This window comes from Salmo salar, chromosome 13, assembly GCF_965601325.2.
Source record: "Salmo salar chromosome 13, fSalSal1, whole genome shotgun sequence".
Lineage (NCBI taxonomy): Eukaryota > Metazoa > Chordata > Actinopteri > Salmoniformes > Salmonidae > Salmo > Salmo salar.
In genome coordinates this window covers 30,057,746-30,077,088 of record NC_138303.1, presented here as the reverse complement: position 1 = coordinate 30,077,088, position 19,343 = coordinate 30,057,746, and the positions used below count along the sequence as shown (strand labels likewise).

The 19,343-nt window shown below is 42.7% G+C and overlaps 1 protein-coding gene across 3 annotated transcripts in view; it reads left to right on the top strand.

The window, feature by feature from the left end:
* Nucleotides 1-19,343, top strand: part of LOC106566802 (DNA (cytosine-5)-methyltransferase 3B-like) — a 73,112-nt gene that overhangs the window by 31,123 nt on the left and 22,646 nt on the right. For all 3 annotated transcript variants that reach the window (XM_014135216.3, XM_014135214.3, XM_014135215.3), the window contains exons 6-12: nucleotides 4,568-4,735; nucleotides 5,361-5,519; nucleotides 6,354-6,461; nucleotides 8,138-8,279; nucleotides 10,721-10,843; nucleotides 11,164-11,208; nucleotides 11,331-11,410. In XM_014135216.3, coding sequence (XP_013990691.1) covers nucleotides 4,568-4,735; nucleotides 5,361-5,519; nucleotides 6,354-6,461; nucleotides 8,138-8,279; nucleotides 10,721-10,843; nucleotides 11,164-11,208; nucleotides 11,331-11,410 — 825 coding nt within the window. The remainder of the gene's footprint in view (nucleotides 1-4,567; nucleotides 4,736-5,360; nucleotides 5,520-6,353; nucleotides 6,462-8,137; nucleotides 8,280-10,720; nucleotides 10,844-11,163; nucleotides 11,209-11,330; nucleotides 11,411-19,343) is intronic.

Sequence of the window (19,343 nt, the reverse complement as noted above, 5' to 3'; positions counted from 1 at the left end):
CACACTACATGTGGACACACGCCATTCAGAGTAGACTGAATATGCAACAACGTAATGAACAGACACTATACACCCCAGGGCTCCCATCTAGTCTGTCAAAATATTCAGCTCTGTTGTTTTATGTTCTCACAAAGAAAAACAAATCCACCTCATATTTAATTGTACATATTTTTTCATTCAAATTTGACACCCCCACAGAAATGAATTACTCTGTTCTAACAGTACCTTAGACATTATTTGATATTAAAAAAGATATTCTGTCAATCCCGTCCGTGATTACATGACTAGGTAGTCATACTATACTTCTCAGATAGAGTTCAGTGTGTCAAATCGGCGGGCCTGTTGTCCGGACCTCTGGCAGTTTCTATGGGGGTACTACAGGGTTCAATCCTCGGGCCGGTTCTGACTTAGAACATGTGGACAACTACAAATACCTAGGTTTCTGGCTTGACTGTAAACTCTCCTTCCAGACGCATCTCCAATCCAAATTAAATCTAGAATCAGCTTCCTATTTCACAACAAAGCATCCTTCACTCACGCTGCCAAACATACCCTCGTAAAACTGACTATCCTACTGATCCTTGACTTCGGCGATGTCATTTACAAAATAGCCTCCAACACTCTACTCAGCAAACTGGATGCAGTCTATCACAGTGCCATCCGTTTTGGCACCAAAGCCCCATATATCACCCACCACTGCGGCCTGTATGCTCTCATCGGCTGGCCAGGTCATCTATAAGTCTTTGCTAGGTAAAGCTCCGCCTTATCTCAGCTCACTGGTCACCATAACAACACCCACCCGTAGCACGCGCTCCAGCAGGTATATCTCACTGGTTATCCCCAAAGCCAACACCCACTTTGGCTGCCTTTCCTTCCAGTTCTCTGCTGCCAATGACTGGAACGAATTGCAAAAATGGCTGAAGTTGGAGACTTATATCTCCCTCACTCCCTCACGTAAGCATCAGCTATCTTAGCAGTTTACCGATCGTTGCAGCTGTACATAGCCCATCTGTAAATAGCCCACCCAACTACCTCATCCCCATATTGTTTTTATTTACTTTTTTGCTCTTTTTGCACCCCAGTATCTCTACTTGCACATCATCATCTGCACATCTATCACTCCATTGTTAATTTGCTAAATTGTAATTACTTCGCTACTATGGCCTATTTATTGCCTTACCTCCTTACTCCATTTGCACACACTGTATATAGATTTTTCTATTGTTGTATTGAGTGTACTTTTGTTTATCCTATTTGTAACTCTGTGTTGTTTTTTGTTGCACTGCTTTGCTTTATCTTGACCAGGTCGCAGTTGTAAATTAGAACTTGTTCTCAACTGGCCTACCTGGTTAAATAAAGGTGAAATAGAAAAAAATCACTCTGAACCATGGCAACATCCTTACGATTAGCACAACTAACAGAGTAGGACAGGACAAGACATGACATGTGGCTGGAGGAATGTAGCTCTGTGTGTCTTCTGTCAGTTCTCTGAGAAATTATGAGACAGCACCTGTAGAAACACACACCATCCAACAAGAATGGCTTGTCACTCTGAAACACACACACACACACACCACACACACACACACACACACACACACACACACACACACACACACACACACACACACACACACACTTGTCACGCTCAAACAGCAGATATGAGAGGGTAGGTACAGAGGAGAAACCAAACCGTTGGAGACACACACACACACACACACACACAAACAGCAACCATAACAGCTGCCTTTGTGTGAAACGCTGCGGCCTGGATGGAGTGACAGTCAGTGTACAATTGGATCCTCATGGTTTATTTTCTGAAGTCTCTTGTTTGCAGCGTGAGCCAGTTAAAACATGCTTGTCTGCAGTCCATCATGTGAAGAGATTTCAAGTGCCTTCTTAAGTGCTTGTTCAACAGCTCTATCGCTCTCTTTCCCTGTCTCTTTCGCTCTCCCTCTTGCGCTCTCTCTCTCTTTCACTCTCTCTTTCGCTTTCTGTCCCTCTTTCTGTCTCTCCCCCTCTGTCTCTCACTCTCTCTCACTCTCTCCACCTCTCTCTTCCTCTCTCTCTGTCTCTCTCTCCCCTCTCTCTCATACCCTGTGTGTCTCTCTGTCAGTCTACAGTACCTGCAAAAAGGTTGCTTTATTTCAGTTACCAGTGAGATTGCTAATTACATCAAAAAGAGAAAAGGATACTGAGTAGGTTCCAAGGTGATGATCTGGATTAAAGAACACTGCGTAGGTTCCTAGCTGTTGGTCTGGATTAAAGAACACTGAGTAGGTTCCTAGCTGTTGGTCTGGATTAAAGGACACTGAGTAGGTTCCTATGTGTTGGTCTGGATTAAAGAACACTGAGTAGGTTCCAAGGTGTTGGTCTGGATTAAAGAACACTGAGTAGGTTCCTAGCTGTTGGTCTGGATTAAAGAACACTGAGTAGGTTCTAAGGTGTTGGTCTGGATTAAAGAACACTGAGTAGGTTCCTAGCTGTTGGTCTGGATTAAAGAACACTGAGTAGGTTCTAAGGTGTTGGTCTGGATTAAAGAACACTGAGTAGGTTCCAAGGTGATGATCTGGATTAAAGAACACTGAGTAGGTTCCTAGCTGTTGGTCTGGATTAAAGAACACTGAGTAGGTTCTAAGGTGTTGGTCTGGATTAAAGAACACTGAGTAGGTTCTAAGGTGTTGGTCTGGATTAAAGAACACTGAGTAGGTTCCTAGCTGTTGGTCTGGATTAAAGAACACTGAGTAGGTTCTAAGGTGTTGGTCTGGATTAAAGAACACTGAGTAGGTTCCAAGGTGATTGTCTGGATTAAAGAACACTGAGTAGGTTCCAAGGTGTTGGTCTGGATTAAAGAACACTGAGTAGGTTCCTAATTGTTGGTCTGGATTAAAGAACACTGAGTAGGTTCCTAATTGTTGGTCTGGATTAAAGAACACTGAATAGGTTCCTAATTGTTGGTCTGGAGTAAAGGACACTGAGTAGGTTCCAAGGTGATTGTCTGGATTAAAGGACACTGAGTAGGTTCCAAGGTGATTGTCTGGATTAAAGAACACTGAGTAGGTTCCAAGGTGTTGGTCTGGATTAAAGAACACTGAGTAGGTTCCTAGGTGATTGTCTGGATTAAAGAACACTGAGTAGGTTCCAAGGTGTTGGTCTGGATTAAAGGACACTGAGTAGGTTCCACGGTGATGGTCTGGATTAAAGAGCACTGAGTAGGTTCCTATGTGTTGGTCTGGATTAAAGAACACTGAGTAGGTTCTAAGGTGTTGGTCTGGATTAAAGAACACTGAGTAGGTTCCTAGGTGTTGGTCTGGATTAAAGAACACTGAGTAGGTTCTAAGGTGTTGGTCTGGATTAAAGAACACTGAGTAGGTTCTAAGGTGTTGGTCTGGATTAAAGAACACTGAGTAGGTTCCTAATTGTTGGTCTGGATTAAAGAACACTGAGTAGGTTCCTAATTGTTGGTCTGGATTAAAGAACACTGAGTAGGTTCCAAGGTGTTGGTCTGGATTAAAGAGCACTGAGTAGGTTCCTATGTGTTGGTCTGGATTAAAGAACACTGAGTAGGTTCTAAGGTGTTGGTCTGGATTAAAGAACACTGAGTAGGTTCCTAGGTGTTGGTCTGGATTAAAGAACACTGAGTAGGTTCTAAGGTGTTGGTCTGGATTAAAGAACACTGAGTAGGTTCTAAGGTGTTGGTCTGGATTAAAGAACACTGAGTAGGTTCCTAATTGTTGGTCTGGATTAAAGAACACTGAGTAGGTTCCTAATTGTTGTTCTGGATTAAAGAACACTGAGTAGGTTCCAAGGTGATTGTCTGGATTAAAGGACACTGAGTAGGTTCCTAGGTGATTGTCTGGATTAAAGGACACTGAGTAGGTTCCTAGGTGATGGTCTGGATTAAAGGACACTGAGTAGGTTCCTAGGTGATTGTCTGGATTAAAGGACACTGAGTAGGTTCCTAGGTGTTGGTCTGGATTAAAGAACACTGAGTAGGTTCCTAGGTGATGGTCTGGATTAAAGAACACTGAGTAGGTTCCTAGGTGATTGTCTGGATTAAAGGACACTGAGTAGGTTCCTAGGTGATGGTCTGGATTATCTGGGTAGATGTGTGAGTCCATTTGGGTCAAGAGCACTATGCTAAAACACACACTGATGGAGCTAAGAACTAGGATTGGGTGGAGCGGAGAACATCAGGTGGATAGGGACCAAATTAAACAAAAAAACACATACAGATTTAGCAGTTGTTCGTACTTGGTAACATTGTGTAATTACACATAGGTTTTAAGACACTTCAAAACACATAACCTTCTCATAAAGCTAGTTGAAAATTCCGGAAACATTCAATAAATTCCCTGGTTTTCCCGAAATCACGGTTGGAGGATTCTCAGAATTGGAGGGAATAAGCAGGATTCCTCCAACCGGGATTTAGGGAAAACCAGGGAATTTATTGAAAGTTCCTGGAACTTTGCAACCCTAATCCCAACTAATGTTTAATGCTTTGTGTCCCTCTCACCTTCTCTCCTTCCCATCTCTCCCCCTCCCACCTTTCTCTCTCTCTCCACAGAGCCTGGCCTGCAGTGTTGGCCCTGGGCCCCTGGTGTCCGTGGTCCCTGAGAGCCCCTCCCTGGAGCTCCTGGAGCAGGACTCTAAGGATTCGGCCCAGAGCACCTCCACCTCTTCCACCTCCCTGACCTCCCACACCACAGAGCCTGCCTGCCAGCCAGAGTACAAGGTACCGGAAGGGGATAGAGGAGAGAGAGAGAGGGAGAGAGAGGGAGGGAGGAGAGAGACAGGGAGAGGGGAGGGGAAGAAGTGAGGAAGGGGGAGAGAGAAGGGAGAGGACAAAGGGGGGAATATAGGGCCAATAGAAGAGGGAGTTAAGTTTTAACAGAAAACAAGAGAGGAGAAAGTGGATAATATCATAGAAGTCTCCCATCCCTTCTTCTTTTTGTCCACCTGCAGAGACAATGTGTGTTTGGAGCATGGCTGACTGTGTGTGTTTGTACATCTCTGCCTCCATTGTCTTTGATGTCTGTAACCTCACAGGTCTACAAAGCTGTGTGGTGTGCGGTTAGTCAGTGGCAGATGAAGTAAATGAAGTATAACAGTCTCATAGTAAGACTGAGTCTTTTTAATGTGTGTTTGGAGGCCAACCTGTATCCACAACAAGACTAATGGAACCCACAGTCCCCTAGCACTGGTATATCCATTATGATGATGTGCACCTGGCGGATTGTCTATGCGCTGACATGTCCTAGAGTCAAAGACCCACCTGTTTCAAATTCCAAATCTAGTTCGCACACACACACACACACCTCTTTACCCCTCCAACTGTCCCCCGTCCTCTCCCCTCGCAGGACAACAAGGGTTTTGGCATTGGAGAGCTGGTGTGGGGGAAGATCAAGGGGTTCTCCTGGTGGCCAGGCATCGTGGTCACCTGGCGCGCCACGGGCAAACGACAAGCCACTCATGGCATGAGGTGGCTGCAGTGGTTCGGTGATGGCAAGTTCTCTGAGGTGAGAATTGAGGAGGAGGGTTCTCACCCTGTGTACTCACAACAATCACAACACTCCATCATTGTTTTGGCAGAGAGAAACATTTTGGATGTTATCATGTCTGTCATAAAGTCTGCTATATTTCAGGGTCAGCATTGACAAAAGCCCTGTTTATACCCGGGGCTAACATTCATCCTTTTGTCCTTATCTTGTCCACATTCTGATTGTGCCCACATTTTTAGACAGGTGTAGACAATTGTGATCTGGTTGTGATCAGATCTTCCTGACCACCTCTGGAGGTAGTCAGACAAGCATTGTGTCTGGAAATCAATCAAGTGTAGACAGATCTGGATGGTCAAAACATTTAATTAAATCAGCATTATACTGATCTCTAAAATCATTGACAGGCAGTACCAATGACTTACAGCATCAATAATTGTCTCTTAAAATAAATAAAAACATTCATATTATCTGAATGCAAAGAAGTTGCATACAGGGAGGGACTTGGAAATCTGGTCAAAATGTGGACATAGTGGATAGATGAACGATAAACCTTGATTAGATAGTGATTGAATCATATTGATAAGATCATGAACCCCACATATTAGTGCAAGGTGTAAACGAGGCTCATACGACACGAAGTAGGAGTGCTGGTCGATGATCAGTCCTCTTGTAGAGCATAAAGAATAACATGACATGGACAGGGGGCACCTTATCCAAGTTAAGCACTCCTACTCTGAGACGCTTTGTGAATACGGACCTTGTTTTATAGTAAAGCAATGAATGAGCATTTAACCTTCCATATCTCCACCTGCTAATATCTTGTCCTTGGCTTCCACTCATCATCCTCACCAGGTTTCAGCTGACAAGCTGGACTCCATCACTGCTTTCCCCAAGTTCTTCAACCAGGCCTCCTACGCCAAGCTGGCATCCTACCGCAGGGCCATCTTCCAGGCACTGGAGGTGAGGAGGGGGAGGAGGAGGGGGGAAAGAAGAATGTAGAGATTATTTTGGGTGTGTGTATGTGTGGTGTGTGGGGGGAGGGTTTGGTTACTCTACAGTGCATTCGGAAAGTATTCAGGCCCCTTCACTTTTTCCACATTTTGTTACGTTACAGCCTTATTCTAAAATGGATTAAGTAATTTTTTCCCCTCATCAATCTATACACAATACCCCATAATGACAAAGCAAAAACAGGTTTTTAGACATTTTTAGAAATGCATTAAAAATAAAAAACTGAAATATCTTTGGATGCCAGAAGATGCTAAATGTGTTTATGTTAATTAATGGTCAATTACCGTGAGAGCGACAGTTATTTGCTTGCCAATCACCAGCTGACTATGACCGCCACAGCCCTATGCCCAATCAATTGAATTTACCACAGAGTGAGCAAGCGTGTGCAAAGCTGTCATCAAGGCAAAGTGTGGCTACTTTGAAGAATCTCAAATATAAAATATATTTAGATTTGTTTAACACTTTTTTGGTTACTACATGATTCCATATGTGTTATTTCATAGTTTTGATGTCGTCACTATTATTCTACAATGTAGAAAATAGTAAAAATAAAGAAAAACCCTTGAATGAGTAGGTGTGTCCAAACTTTTGACTGGTACTGTATATACATTTTTATGTCAAGACAGGGTCCGGGAATTTCCCTGCATTTCCTTGAACTCAATACTAGGGCCTGTTAATAACTTCACAAAACAGACAGACAGTAGCCATGGGAATTTGAAATAATGTTACTATTCGAAAAATATCATACATTTTTTGGGGGGTATTCAGATTTTCGTAATACGTGTGTTTTCTAAACTTCACTATGTTTTTAACCTGAACACTTGCTCTTCAAGGTAGAGGCAATGCGCTCTGCTGCTGCAGAAGCAGGCGGTGGGAGGTGCCAGTGTGTGTGGAAGGGGTGTGCAGAGCAAACAGGGAGAGACAGAGAGAGATGCAATGAAGCCTAGTCAACTCCCGCTAACTTGTTGATGCCATATGTTATTTATAGTCCCATCTGACAGTGCCTGTGTTGACTGCATCAAATCGAAGAAGAGAAGTTACTTAAACGAGCCAGCTAGCTAGCTAGGCTAATTGAGGCAACATTTTGCTGTGCTCCCTGTCCTTGTCTACAAATAGCAACAAATAACAATGATCTCTCACTTTACTTGCTAGGCATTAAGCCTCTGTGGCACTCTGTGGCACTTTGATTGGCAGACAAATAAAACAAGTGGGATATTTTTTTTATGGGGTGCACAGGATAAAAACTACATTTAAAAGTTTGTTGTTTTATTAAATTAAGAATATCAAATGTCAGGTTATATATTTGTATGTGACAATGTCACATGGATATTTTAATTTAACTTAGTTAAAATTGAACATTGTTAAAATAGGCCTATAATATTTTCCCCTAAAATGTATACTCCCACAAGCAATTGTATATTTTATTTTTATTTCACCTTTATTTAACCAGGTAGGCTAGTTGAGAACAAGTTCTCATTTACAACCTCTCTACCTCTCCCTCCCTCTCTACCTCTCCCTCCCTCCCTCCCTCCCTCCCTCCCTCCCTCCCTCCCTCCCTCCCTCCCTCCCTCCCTCTTCCACACCCTGCCTCCTCCCTTTCCTCTCTTTCCCCCTCTCTCTCTCAGATGGCCAGTCTGCGTGCTGAGAAGCCATTCCCTCCGTGTGAGTCAGAGGGGCCAGAGGACCAGGTCAAGCCCATGCTGGACTGGGCCAACGGGGGCTTCCTGCCTAAGGGCCAGGAGGGACTCAAACCCACAGAGAACCCTGGTGAGACTCACCAACTAAAGCCAATATAAGGTCGAAATGCCGTGGCTGGGGTTTTCTCCTGGCCCCCTTCTGTCCTGTCTTGTCCACTTTGGGCCCCTTAAAGGGATAGCTGCCGTTTTTTCAGTTTTCACATCATACAATAATTGTGAATTTGCCGGAATAAGCTAGGAAGCATATCTGTAGTCCAATGTATCACTGTTATAGCACCCAACTTAAAGAATAGCCCTGGTTAGTGCTGTGAAACAATAGTTGCTGACAGATTTAAGAGTTCCACCATTACTTTCTCTAGATCAGGTTCTCCAACCCTGTTCCTGGAGAGCTACCGTTCTGTAGTTTTTAGCTCCAACCCTGTTCCTGGAGAGCTACCGTCCTGTGAGTTTTTAGCTCCAACCGCAATCTAGCACACCTGATTCTAATCATTTGCTTCTTGATAAGCTGTTTTTAGAAGACTTACATCATTTATTTATGTCTCTACTTGGCATCCCACACACTCGCCCTTCTCTTTGTCTTTCTGTCTTTCTCCCCCAGTCTCTGTTTGGACATTGTCTGTTAACTGTATGTTGACACTTTGCTATTTCATTAGAGTGGAGGGGTGGTTAAGGGTTGCCTCCTGTCTAGTATGCTTCATGTCATCCACAGTACTCCATTGGTTAGGGTTCGATGGGTTTGTCAGGGGATTAACCAGGTGTGAAAGTATATAGAATGAATCCCTTAAGATGTCTGTGGACTTATAGTCAAGATTATATTTAGGGCATAAACACAACCAGTCATAATGTTTTCATCTAATTTTCAAACAATCACTTCAATAGGCTCCTGTAAGCCTCGCCACCTGCACACCTTCATCCACTCTAAAATAAATCCTGCATCCATACAGTGCACTGTGCAACTACCATTTCATGAATGGCCATGTACTCTTACAATCTCCAACTGGCACAGCCAGAAGAGGACTGGCCACACTCAGAGCCTGGTTATCACGTTTCAGGTATGACCTACATGCAGACAGTGTCGAAGAAACAAAAGTGTATTTCTAATACAGGGGCAAGAAAATGACAGGTCAAAGGCAGGCAGAGGTCAGTAATCCAGAGAGGGTGCAAAGGGTCCAGAACGGCAGGCAGGCTCAGGGCAGGCAGAAGGGTCAAAACCGGGAAGGACTAGAAAACAGGAGTAAGAAAGGGGCAGGGGAACAAACTCTGGTAGGTTTCACAAACTAAACAAACTGGCAACAGACAAACAGAGAACACAGGTATAAATACACAAGAGATAATGGGGAAGATGGGTGACACCTGGAGGGGGGCAGAGACAAGCACAAAGACCGGTGAAACAGATCAGGGTGTGACACTGGTTCCTCTCTAGGTTTCTTCCTAGGTTTCTGCCTTTCCAGGGAGATTTTGCTAGCCACCATGCTTCTACATCTGCATTGCTTGCTCCCTGGGGTTTTAGGCTGGGTTTCTAGAAAGCACTTTGTGGCATCTTGTCTGATGTAAAAATGGCTTTATAAATGCATTTGATTGATTAATTGATGAATGGAAAGAAACATCTCTTACAAAACACCAAAAAGTATAATGAATGACATTCAGTAATTGTCATTCTATAAGGGCACAAGACCAGACCCAGATGCAGACACGGGAGGCAGATGGTTTGAGTCTTGATATTTATTCATCAATCCAAAAGGGGCAGGCAAGAGTGGTCATGGACAGGCAAAAGGTCAAAACCAGATCAGAGTCCAGGAGGTACAGAGTGACAGGCAGGCTCGAGGTCAGGTCAGGCAGGTGGGTACGGAGTCCAGAAAACAGGCAAGGGTCAAAACCGAGAGGATTAGCAAAAAGAGAATAAAAAGCAGGAGTACGGGAAAACACGCTGGTTGACTTGAAAGACATACAAGACAAACTGGCACAGAGAGACAGGAAACACAGGGATAAATACACTGGGGAAAATAAGTGACACCTGGAGGGGGTGGAGACAATCACAAGGACAGGTGAAACAGATCAGGGTGTGACACATTCATTAGGCCTACACTTGTAACCTGAAATGATGCGTCCACTGCTGTCAGCGAGAGTCTCAGTCTCTGACACTCACCTCTGCCTTCACAAAATGTAACATTTATTGTCAAACCACACTGCATTTTGGAGTGTATTCTTCACGGTTTCAATTCCAGTCGCTCATTTGTCATGCAACTGACATGCAGTAATGATAAATAATATTGTAATTGCCTTCAGTTTTCTTGGCGTCTTTGTTTTAATTATTGTGATAGGCTCATGTTATACTGGTACGCCGTAACGTCTACTCCGTACCGGACTGTACCGGCTTACTTTAACCCTGATATTACTTGGGCAATAATTTACTGTCAGTAAGATAAAAGTATTACAACATTTTGTTTAGGCGATAACTTAATCTGTCTTGTAATTTGACTGTTGTTTTTGTTCTGTATGTGTCCTCTCTAGACAGCAACCCGTTAAACCACAAAGTGTTGGACGTCAGTCTGCTAGAGTATTTCCCCACAGCCAAGAGGCCCCGCATCAGTCTTTGTAAGGCCAAGAGCAGCCCTGAGGAGGTCTACAGTAGAGGTCAGAGGTCAACCAAACGGGTCAACCTGGGGTACCAGGGTCGTATTCATTAGGCACCAAACAGAAGAAAACAGACTGAAACAGGGAGGGACTACTTAGATTTGTCCTATAAGAAACGCTAATTTCCCATTTCTGTTGCAAAACTTTTCAAAATGTTATGCCCTAATGAATACGAACCTGTAGTCGTCTGTTTCAAACATATGTAGCTAATTCCCTTTTATTTATTACTATACAGTAGTATGTTATTGTTCATGTGTCTCAAGACCTGTCTTGATTATTGACTTGGATGTGTGTCTCTGTGTATCCTCTCTGCCCTTCAGAACAAATGGTGCATGAAGTTTTGAAGAATAACAGAAGTATAGAAGGTATGTTCTCATTTTAGTTTCGGACATTTCTCCCAAAAAATATCTCTAATTGATGCAGCTATGGAACATAAACTGCGAAAGGTGCTTTAGTCTGAAGACTTCATCTGTCTTTTTTCTGACAGAGTTTTGCCTCTCATGTGGGAAAACACGAGCGGCAACCTTCCACCCACTTTTTGAAGGAGGCCTTTGCCAAGCATGCAAGGTTAGTTTTCTAAGAAATACACCAATATTATCTGTAACTCTCATCACTCTCACTCAACCATCCTTACAACACCCACTGACTATACAGTAGATCCCACATTGTACTTGTAGAGTAGAAAATACTTGTTGAAAAAAGCAGGACACCCTGAGGTGAATGACACACAGACATTCACCTACCTACCTAAATATTTAATCCACTCTGAGCCCTACGATGTGTCAAAATGTTTAGTAATGTGTTTGTGCTCTCTCTGGAAGCAGGATTTCCACAATAGTCATCTACAGCTATTCTGTGAATAGAGCCACTGTGTTCAAAATTTTAGAGTTGTAAATGCCTGGGCTTGCCTCTTTGTTGTGTAAGGGACTAGAGCAGTGGTCACCAACCGGTCGACCAACTGGTTAATCTTCAAAGCATACCTAGTCGATCACCAAACATTTCTGTAGAAATTCCAGCGATAAAGTCTTGTGCTGTTGGTGGTAGGTGCACTTGATTCAAAAGCCCTGCACACTGGGTAGGCAAAGTGTTCCCATTTTCAACCATTTCATTTGTCTGAAGGGACAAACTCCACCTACCCGGTGGACCAGGATTGCTAAATTAAGTGTGCTTACTGCGCTGGCCAATCGGATAGATAAAAATCACCGTGCCTACAGCTTCTACGATCCCACGGCAAAGTTTGATACTAGCCTATGTGAGATTTTATAACTTTTAAAACCATGACCAGAGAGAAACTGTCAACAAATACAGCACAGAGCTAATGTTTTTATGAGTGAGTTCATGTTTGTTTTTATTCAGCACTGTCAACACTGTTTTTATTCAACACTTTTACAAAACAAAATGCCCTACTTCCACTCATGCTACAACCAGCACTGCAGCTGCAATCAATGAGTAGCCAAGTGTATCGATAGGCCTGCGTTTTTATTATTAGCAGATTGTCGTGTCTATTTTAATATCGAGGAATATTTCACTTTCTTTTGTCATAGGAACAACATGAATTTGTGCATGAGTCAGAAATAATGTGGTGCGACTCGAGTCTCGCCACCAGGTGGGAGACGGTGTCCCCTTTCTCTGGTCAATCTCACCGAAGGAAAGGAGAGAGCAGGGAACGTGAGAGGTCGACCCTCTGCTGCTCTCTCCCTCCGCTGAGACTGACCATCAGATGCAGGTACCATCAGTCCAGTAAAATAAAAAAGCGAATTATTTAAATGTATGCTCAGCTGTGCCTCGCAAGTGATACAACAGCTGATCTATTTTGTTATCAAGCTCAAGTTTTGAAATATAATATGGTCTGACAAGAACAATATTGGTAGACCAAGCATAGCCAATATGCTGTGATAATGTATTATGCCTAATGCACAAACCTAATTTCTACAGAACTATCTTTATTAGGTTAATGTTGCATAGGGTTCCATTTTTTTGTCATGTTTAAAAAGAAATCTGAGCCGTAGATCTCGGCTTGCCTTTTGACTCCAAAAGTGATCTTGACTCAGAAAAGATTGGTAACAGGCCTCCCGAGTGGCGCAGTGGTCGAGATCCTGGTTCGAGTTCAGGCTCTGTCGCAGCCGGCTGCGACCGGAAGACCCATGGGGCGGCACACAATTGGCCCAGCATCGTCCAGGTTAGGGGAGGGTTTGGCTGGCATCGCGCACTAGCGACTCCTGTGGTGGGCCGTGCTAATGAACGCTGACACGGTCACCAGGTGTACAGTGTTTCCTCCGACCCATTGGTGCCGCTGGCTTCCGGGTTAAGCGGGCATTGGTTCAAGAAGCAGTGCGGCTTGGCTGGGTTGTGTTTCGGAGGAGGCATGGCTCTCGACCTTCACCTCTCCCGAGTCCGTGCGGTAGTTGCAGCGATGGGACAAGACTGTAACTACCAATTGGATACCATGAAAAAGGGGTAAAAAAAGAAAAGGTTGGTACCCCCTGGACTAGAGGCATCGATACCAGGCTTGGCTGGCTGCTTCTATCGAATACCTCCAGTCCAGTAGATCAGTCTGGGTACCAGTCTTTTTAGCTAACACTCCTGTTATTTGCCAAAGAGACTGGACTTTCAGAAATCTCAACGTTCAATATGCAGCTGGATTTAACACGCAGTTACTGATTGGTAGTTGGAAACATCATTAATATTTTCCATGACAATGTTTTGGAACATGGGGTGTGCGCAAATTTGGCACAATATAGAATTCAAATTTTAAGAACAACAATAAACAATACCGTTACGACCAGCCAGTGGTGTAAAGTTCCTTAAGTAATTTTGGGGGGTATATGTACACCACCGTTTGGGGTCACTTAGAAAGGTCCTTGTTTGTGAAAGAACAGCACATTTTTTTGTCAATTAAAATAACATCAAATGTATCAGAAATACAGTGTAGACATTGTTAATGTTGTAAATTAATATTGTAGCTGGAAACAGCTGTTTTTTATGGAATATCTACATAGGCAAACAAAGGCCCATTATCAGCAACCATCACTCCTTTGTTCCAATGGCACTTTGTGTTAGCTAAGTCGGAAGTTTACATACACCTTAGCCAAATACATTTAAACTCAGTTTTTCACAATTCCTGACATTTAATCCTAGTAAAAATTCCCTGTCTTAGGTCAGTTAGGATCACCACTATATTTTAAGAATGTGAAATATCAGAATAATATTAGAGAGAATGATTTATTTCAGCTTTTATTTATTTCGTTACATTCCTAGTGGGTCAGAAGTTTACGTACACTCAATTAGTATTTGGTAGCATTGCCTTTAAATTGTTTAACTTGGGTCAAACATTTCGGGTAGCCTTCCACAAGCTTCCCACAATAAATTGGGTGAATTTTGGCCCATTCCTCCTGACAGTGCTGGTGTAACTGAGTCAGGTTTGTAGGCCTCCTTGCTCGCACACGCTTTTTCAGTTCTGCCCGCACATTTTCTATAGGATTGAGGTCAGGGCTTTGTGATGGCCTCTCCAATACCTTGACTTTGTTGTCCTTAAGCCATTTTGCCACAACTTTGGAAGCATGCTCGGGGTCATTGTCAATTTGGAAGACCCATTTGCGACTAAGCTTTAACTTCCTGACTGATGTCTCCTTCCTGAGCGGTATGACGGCTGCGTGGTCCCATGGTGTTTATACTTGCGTACTATTGTTTGTATAGATGAACGTGGTACCTTCAGGCGTTTGGAAATTGCTCCCAAGGATGAACCAGACTTGTGGAGGTCTACAATTTTTTTTCTCTGAGGTCTTGGCTTATTTCATTGGATTTTCCCATGATGTCAAGCAAAGAGGCACTGAGTTTGAAGGTAGGCCTTGAAATACATCCACAGGTACACCTCCAATTGACTCAAATTATGTCAATTAGCTTATCAGAAGCTTCTAAAGCCATGACATCATTATCTGGAATTTTCCAAGCTGTTTAAAGGCACAGTCAACTTAGTGTATGTAAACTTCTGACCCACTGGAATTGTGATGCAGTGAATTATAAGTGAAATAATCTGTCTGTAAACAATTGTTGGAAAAATTACTTGTGTCATGCACAAAGTAGATGTCCTAACCGACTTGCCAAAACTATAGTTTGTTAACAAGAAATTTGTGGACTGGTTGAAAAACGAGGTTTAATGACTCCAACCTAAGTGTATGTAAACTTCTGACTTCAACTGTATACGAAAGTATGTGGACACATCTTCAAATTAGTGGATTCGGCTATGTCAGCAACACTTGTTGCTAACTGAACTAAATGACTATCCCCCTTATCAACCCTGTACCTCTGGCTGTTGCCCCATACACGGAAACACTGATCACTCTAATAATGGAACACTAGTCACTTCAATAATGTTTACATGCTGCTTTACTCATTTCATATGTATATACTGTATTCTATTCTACAGTATTTTAGTCAATGCCACTCCAACATTGCTCGTCCTAATATTTATGTATTTCTTAATTCCATTTTTTTACTTTTAGATTTGTGTGTATTGTTGTGAATTGTTAGATTCTACTGCACTGTTGGAGCTAGGAACACAAGCATTTCGCTACACCCACAATAACATCTGCTAAATATGTGTATGTGACCAATAAGATTTGATTTGAAACTGCGTCTGGAAGCAACTTCAGCCCAATAACTGTTCGTCGGGAGCTTCTTGAAATGGGTTTCCGTGGCCGAGTAGCTGCACACAATCCTAAGATCACCATGTGCAATGCCAAGCGTTGGCTGGAGTGGTGTAAAGCTTGCTGCCATTGGGCTCTGGAGCAGTGGAAACGCCTTCTCTGGAATGATTAATGATGCTTCACCATCTGGCAGTCTGACGGACGAATCTGGGTTTGGCGGATGCCAGTAGAATGCTTTCTGCCCGAATGCATAGTGCCAACTGTAAAGTTTGGCGGATGAGGAATAATGGTCTGGGGCTGTTTTTCATGGTTCGGGCTAGGCCCCTTAGTTCCATTGAAGAGAAATCTTAACGTTACTGCATACAACAACATTGTAGACAATTCTGTGCTTCCAACTTTGTGGCAACAGTTTGGGGAAGGCCCTTTCCTGCTCATGTGCAGCAATGTTCCAACATCTAGTGGAAAGCCTTCCCAGAAGAGTAGAGGCTGTTATATTAATGGCCATGACTTTGGAATGAGATGTTCGACGAGCATGTGGCCATGTAGTGTACTTTTAGACTTATTCATCCACCTCTGGCCTGCTGGCCCCCCTACCTCTGCGGAAGCACAGTTCCCGCTCAGCCCAGTCAAAACTGTTCGCTGCTCTGGCACCCCAATGGTGGAACAAGCTCCCTCACGACGCCAGGACAGCGGAGTCAATCACCACCTTCCGTAGACACCTGAAACCCCACCTCTTTAAGGAATACCTGGGATAGGATATAGTAATCCCTCTAACCCCCCCTTAAAAGATATAGATGTACTATTGTAAAGTGGTTGTTCTACTGGATATCATAAGGTGAATGCACCAATTTGTAAGTCGCTCTGGATAAGAGCGTCTGCTAAATGATGTAAATGTAAATGTAAAATTCAAGACTTTTATTCAGCTAGTATTTTACTGGGTGTCTTTTACTTGAGTCATGTTCTATTTAGGTATCTTTAATTTTACTGAAGTATGACAATTGATTACTTTTTCCAGCACTGCCTAAAAGACAAAACTGATTCTACATCAGCAGTCCTACTCTGAGATGCTTTCTGAATATGCCCCCAGGTCTCTGGTACTAACTTCAGAGGATCCTCAGTTGGGACCTGTGACCTCCCTATGGTTCCACTCTAGCAACAACACATACTCTAGTTAACTGATGAAACAAAACACTCAGTTGAAGTTCTAATAGAAACTATTGGCTCAAGCATTTATTTTATTATTAGCAGCTTTCTAGTTATAGGCTCAGTTCCATCATAGTAAAAATGCTATGGTTCAGCCCCTTAAGTCCATTAGGTTCACGGTGACTGAAATATAAAATCGCAATGGTGATGATGGTTGATGACGATAGTGTCCCATGTTTCTGGGACTGAAAATGTGAGTTATGACTGACCTTTGGCTGCAGTCAGTTCACAGCTTTGTTATTGTGTCAGTTATACAATGAGTCCCAGAGCGGTGCCTTTGTGTCTGTGGGCTTTGGTCTCTGTGTTTAAAATGCACAGACATACGCACACACACATCTTTGTATTCAGGCCCGGTCCTGGCTGCCCTCCTCATATCCCCGCAAATCTAGAATAGTGCAGCCTACAGTGTCGGCCCGCAATGCAATTTTATGAATGCCCATCCGTGCTGTACTGTTTGTAAAACAGGCAGTTGCATTGGCTTTATTTAGGCTAGTCCTGATTCCTGGCCAAGATTTGACTTACTTGACTTAATCCCTTGACTCCTGTAAGGAGCATAGGCCATTTACAAATATCCTCCACCTCACTCAGTTCGGGGCAAGTTTTTCCAGGTCACACTAATTGAGGCCGCTTTCAGTCATTTCTGCCTGGATGTCACTCCTCCAAGTGTTTCTGGGATGCCCTCTGGTCTTGTCAAACAATACTGTATTCAACTATTACATTTTAACTATAGAATTAGAATAATCATTCCATTTCCAACAGTTCACCCGAGTGTTTTGATCTAAATTGCAAGTCAAATCACAATTGCAATATTTCATTAAAGGGATTCTCTGGTACTTTTGTATACTTTTTAGCCACTAGTTCTGAAAGTAGCGCTCACGAGCTAAAAGTGGTCCCCAAAAATTGAGTACTACGTATATTTGCAGATATGTATTTGCAGATATGTGCACTATGTCATTGCTCTCTCTCGCTCTTCTGTGTGTGCATCTTGCTAGCTGTCACTCATATAGCTAGAAGCTGAAACTCATTGGTTGAACTCGAATTGCTAGGGGCTCGCCAACGCGGGGGAAAATGGCGCAGCACAACTTCCAGAAAAACAGTTGCTTTCAAACTAGGGATTTTGTGGTTAATTGAGGTACGACAGAAATTCTGGTCATAGATTATGCATGCATGAACTATACATTGACACATCTAGCCCAAAGCAGGACGTTTAAAAAATACTTAGTAGTCGCTAAAGTCCCGGAGTATGTCTTTAAAAATAAGGCCTAGATTTCTGCCCATATCTTGCAGCCCAACGTGGCAGTGTGGAAATTATCTCAAATGAGATCAACTTTTGGTTGAAAAATATAATATGATATTTTGGCTATAATTGTCTATCTATTGATTGTTCTGTGATGATGCGTAGTGTTTCCATGTGGTCCATACATTGTCTGTCTTTCCTAAACCTGGCCTGCTGGTCCCTGATCAGTTTTTTGGAGGCGCATGAGGATGATCGTATTCAGGATTTTGCAGGGTATAGACATTAGAGTAATTCCTGCATTCCCTTAGGTCGTCTTTCTTCGGAAGCTTGACAATGTGCCCCTCTGCCCATTCTTTGGGTGTTTTCTCCTTTTCCCAGACCCCTCATAGAGCATGTCTGTAGATGCGTTGATATCACCTCAAAGGCCTCTGGAATGTTGTCGGCTCCAGCTGCCTTTCCACTCTTTTGTAGTTTAATTGCAGCTTTTATTGGTCTCTCGCAATTCACATTCAGCAGTATTTCAGCTCTGGATATGTATGAGGTTTCTGCTGGTGTTGGTCTTTTTAGAAATTCTTTGCGTTCCACCCATCTTTCAAGTGCATTTGACCATCCTTGTCTTTACTTGGTTTGTTGGTTTGAAAAATTTTACAAATTTGCTACAATTTTACAATATGTTGAGAATTTGCAAAACTTATGATATGTTACTAATTGTAGCTAGGCTAAGAGTTAGGACTACGGTTAGGGTTAAGTTTAGGAGTTAAGTTAAAGGGTTAAGGTTTGGGGAAGGGTTAGCTAAAAAGGTTAATGTTAGGGGAAGGGTTAGCTTAAAGGGTTAGGGGAAGGGTTAGCTAACATGCTAAGTAGTTGCAGAGTAGCTAAAAAGTAGTAAGTAGCTGAAACGTTGCTAAAATGCTAAAGTTGTCCGTGATATGATTCGAACTCGCACACTTTGGGTTTGTTTTTGCGTTGTGCTACGTTTGGTGTGATTACATATCATACTAATTTGAGTGCCCCCGATTTTACTATGTTACATCTAGTGTATGAGACCAGGCTAAGTTTAAACAATCCTGAAAATCCTTCCTTGCAAACCAAACAGCCAATAACAGGCTTTAGGCCTACACATAGGCTACTATCAATAAAAGTTGCAGTAGGCTAAACGTTACTTTGACAAGTTAAACTTACAAACTAATATTTATAATATTGTCAAAGTGTTTATTGATGTCCTTGAATTGTGCAACAGGCAATTGGGATTTATCTCCCGCCTATTGAACTGTACAAATCCTAAATGTATGCCTACAAGTTACAAAATTAATAGATTAATTACTTAACAAATTAAGTATGAAAATAGCTTAATTTTGTACAAATAAGCCTTTCAAGGTTTGACAGAATATTTTAGCCTATCCTATAGGCTATG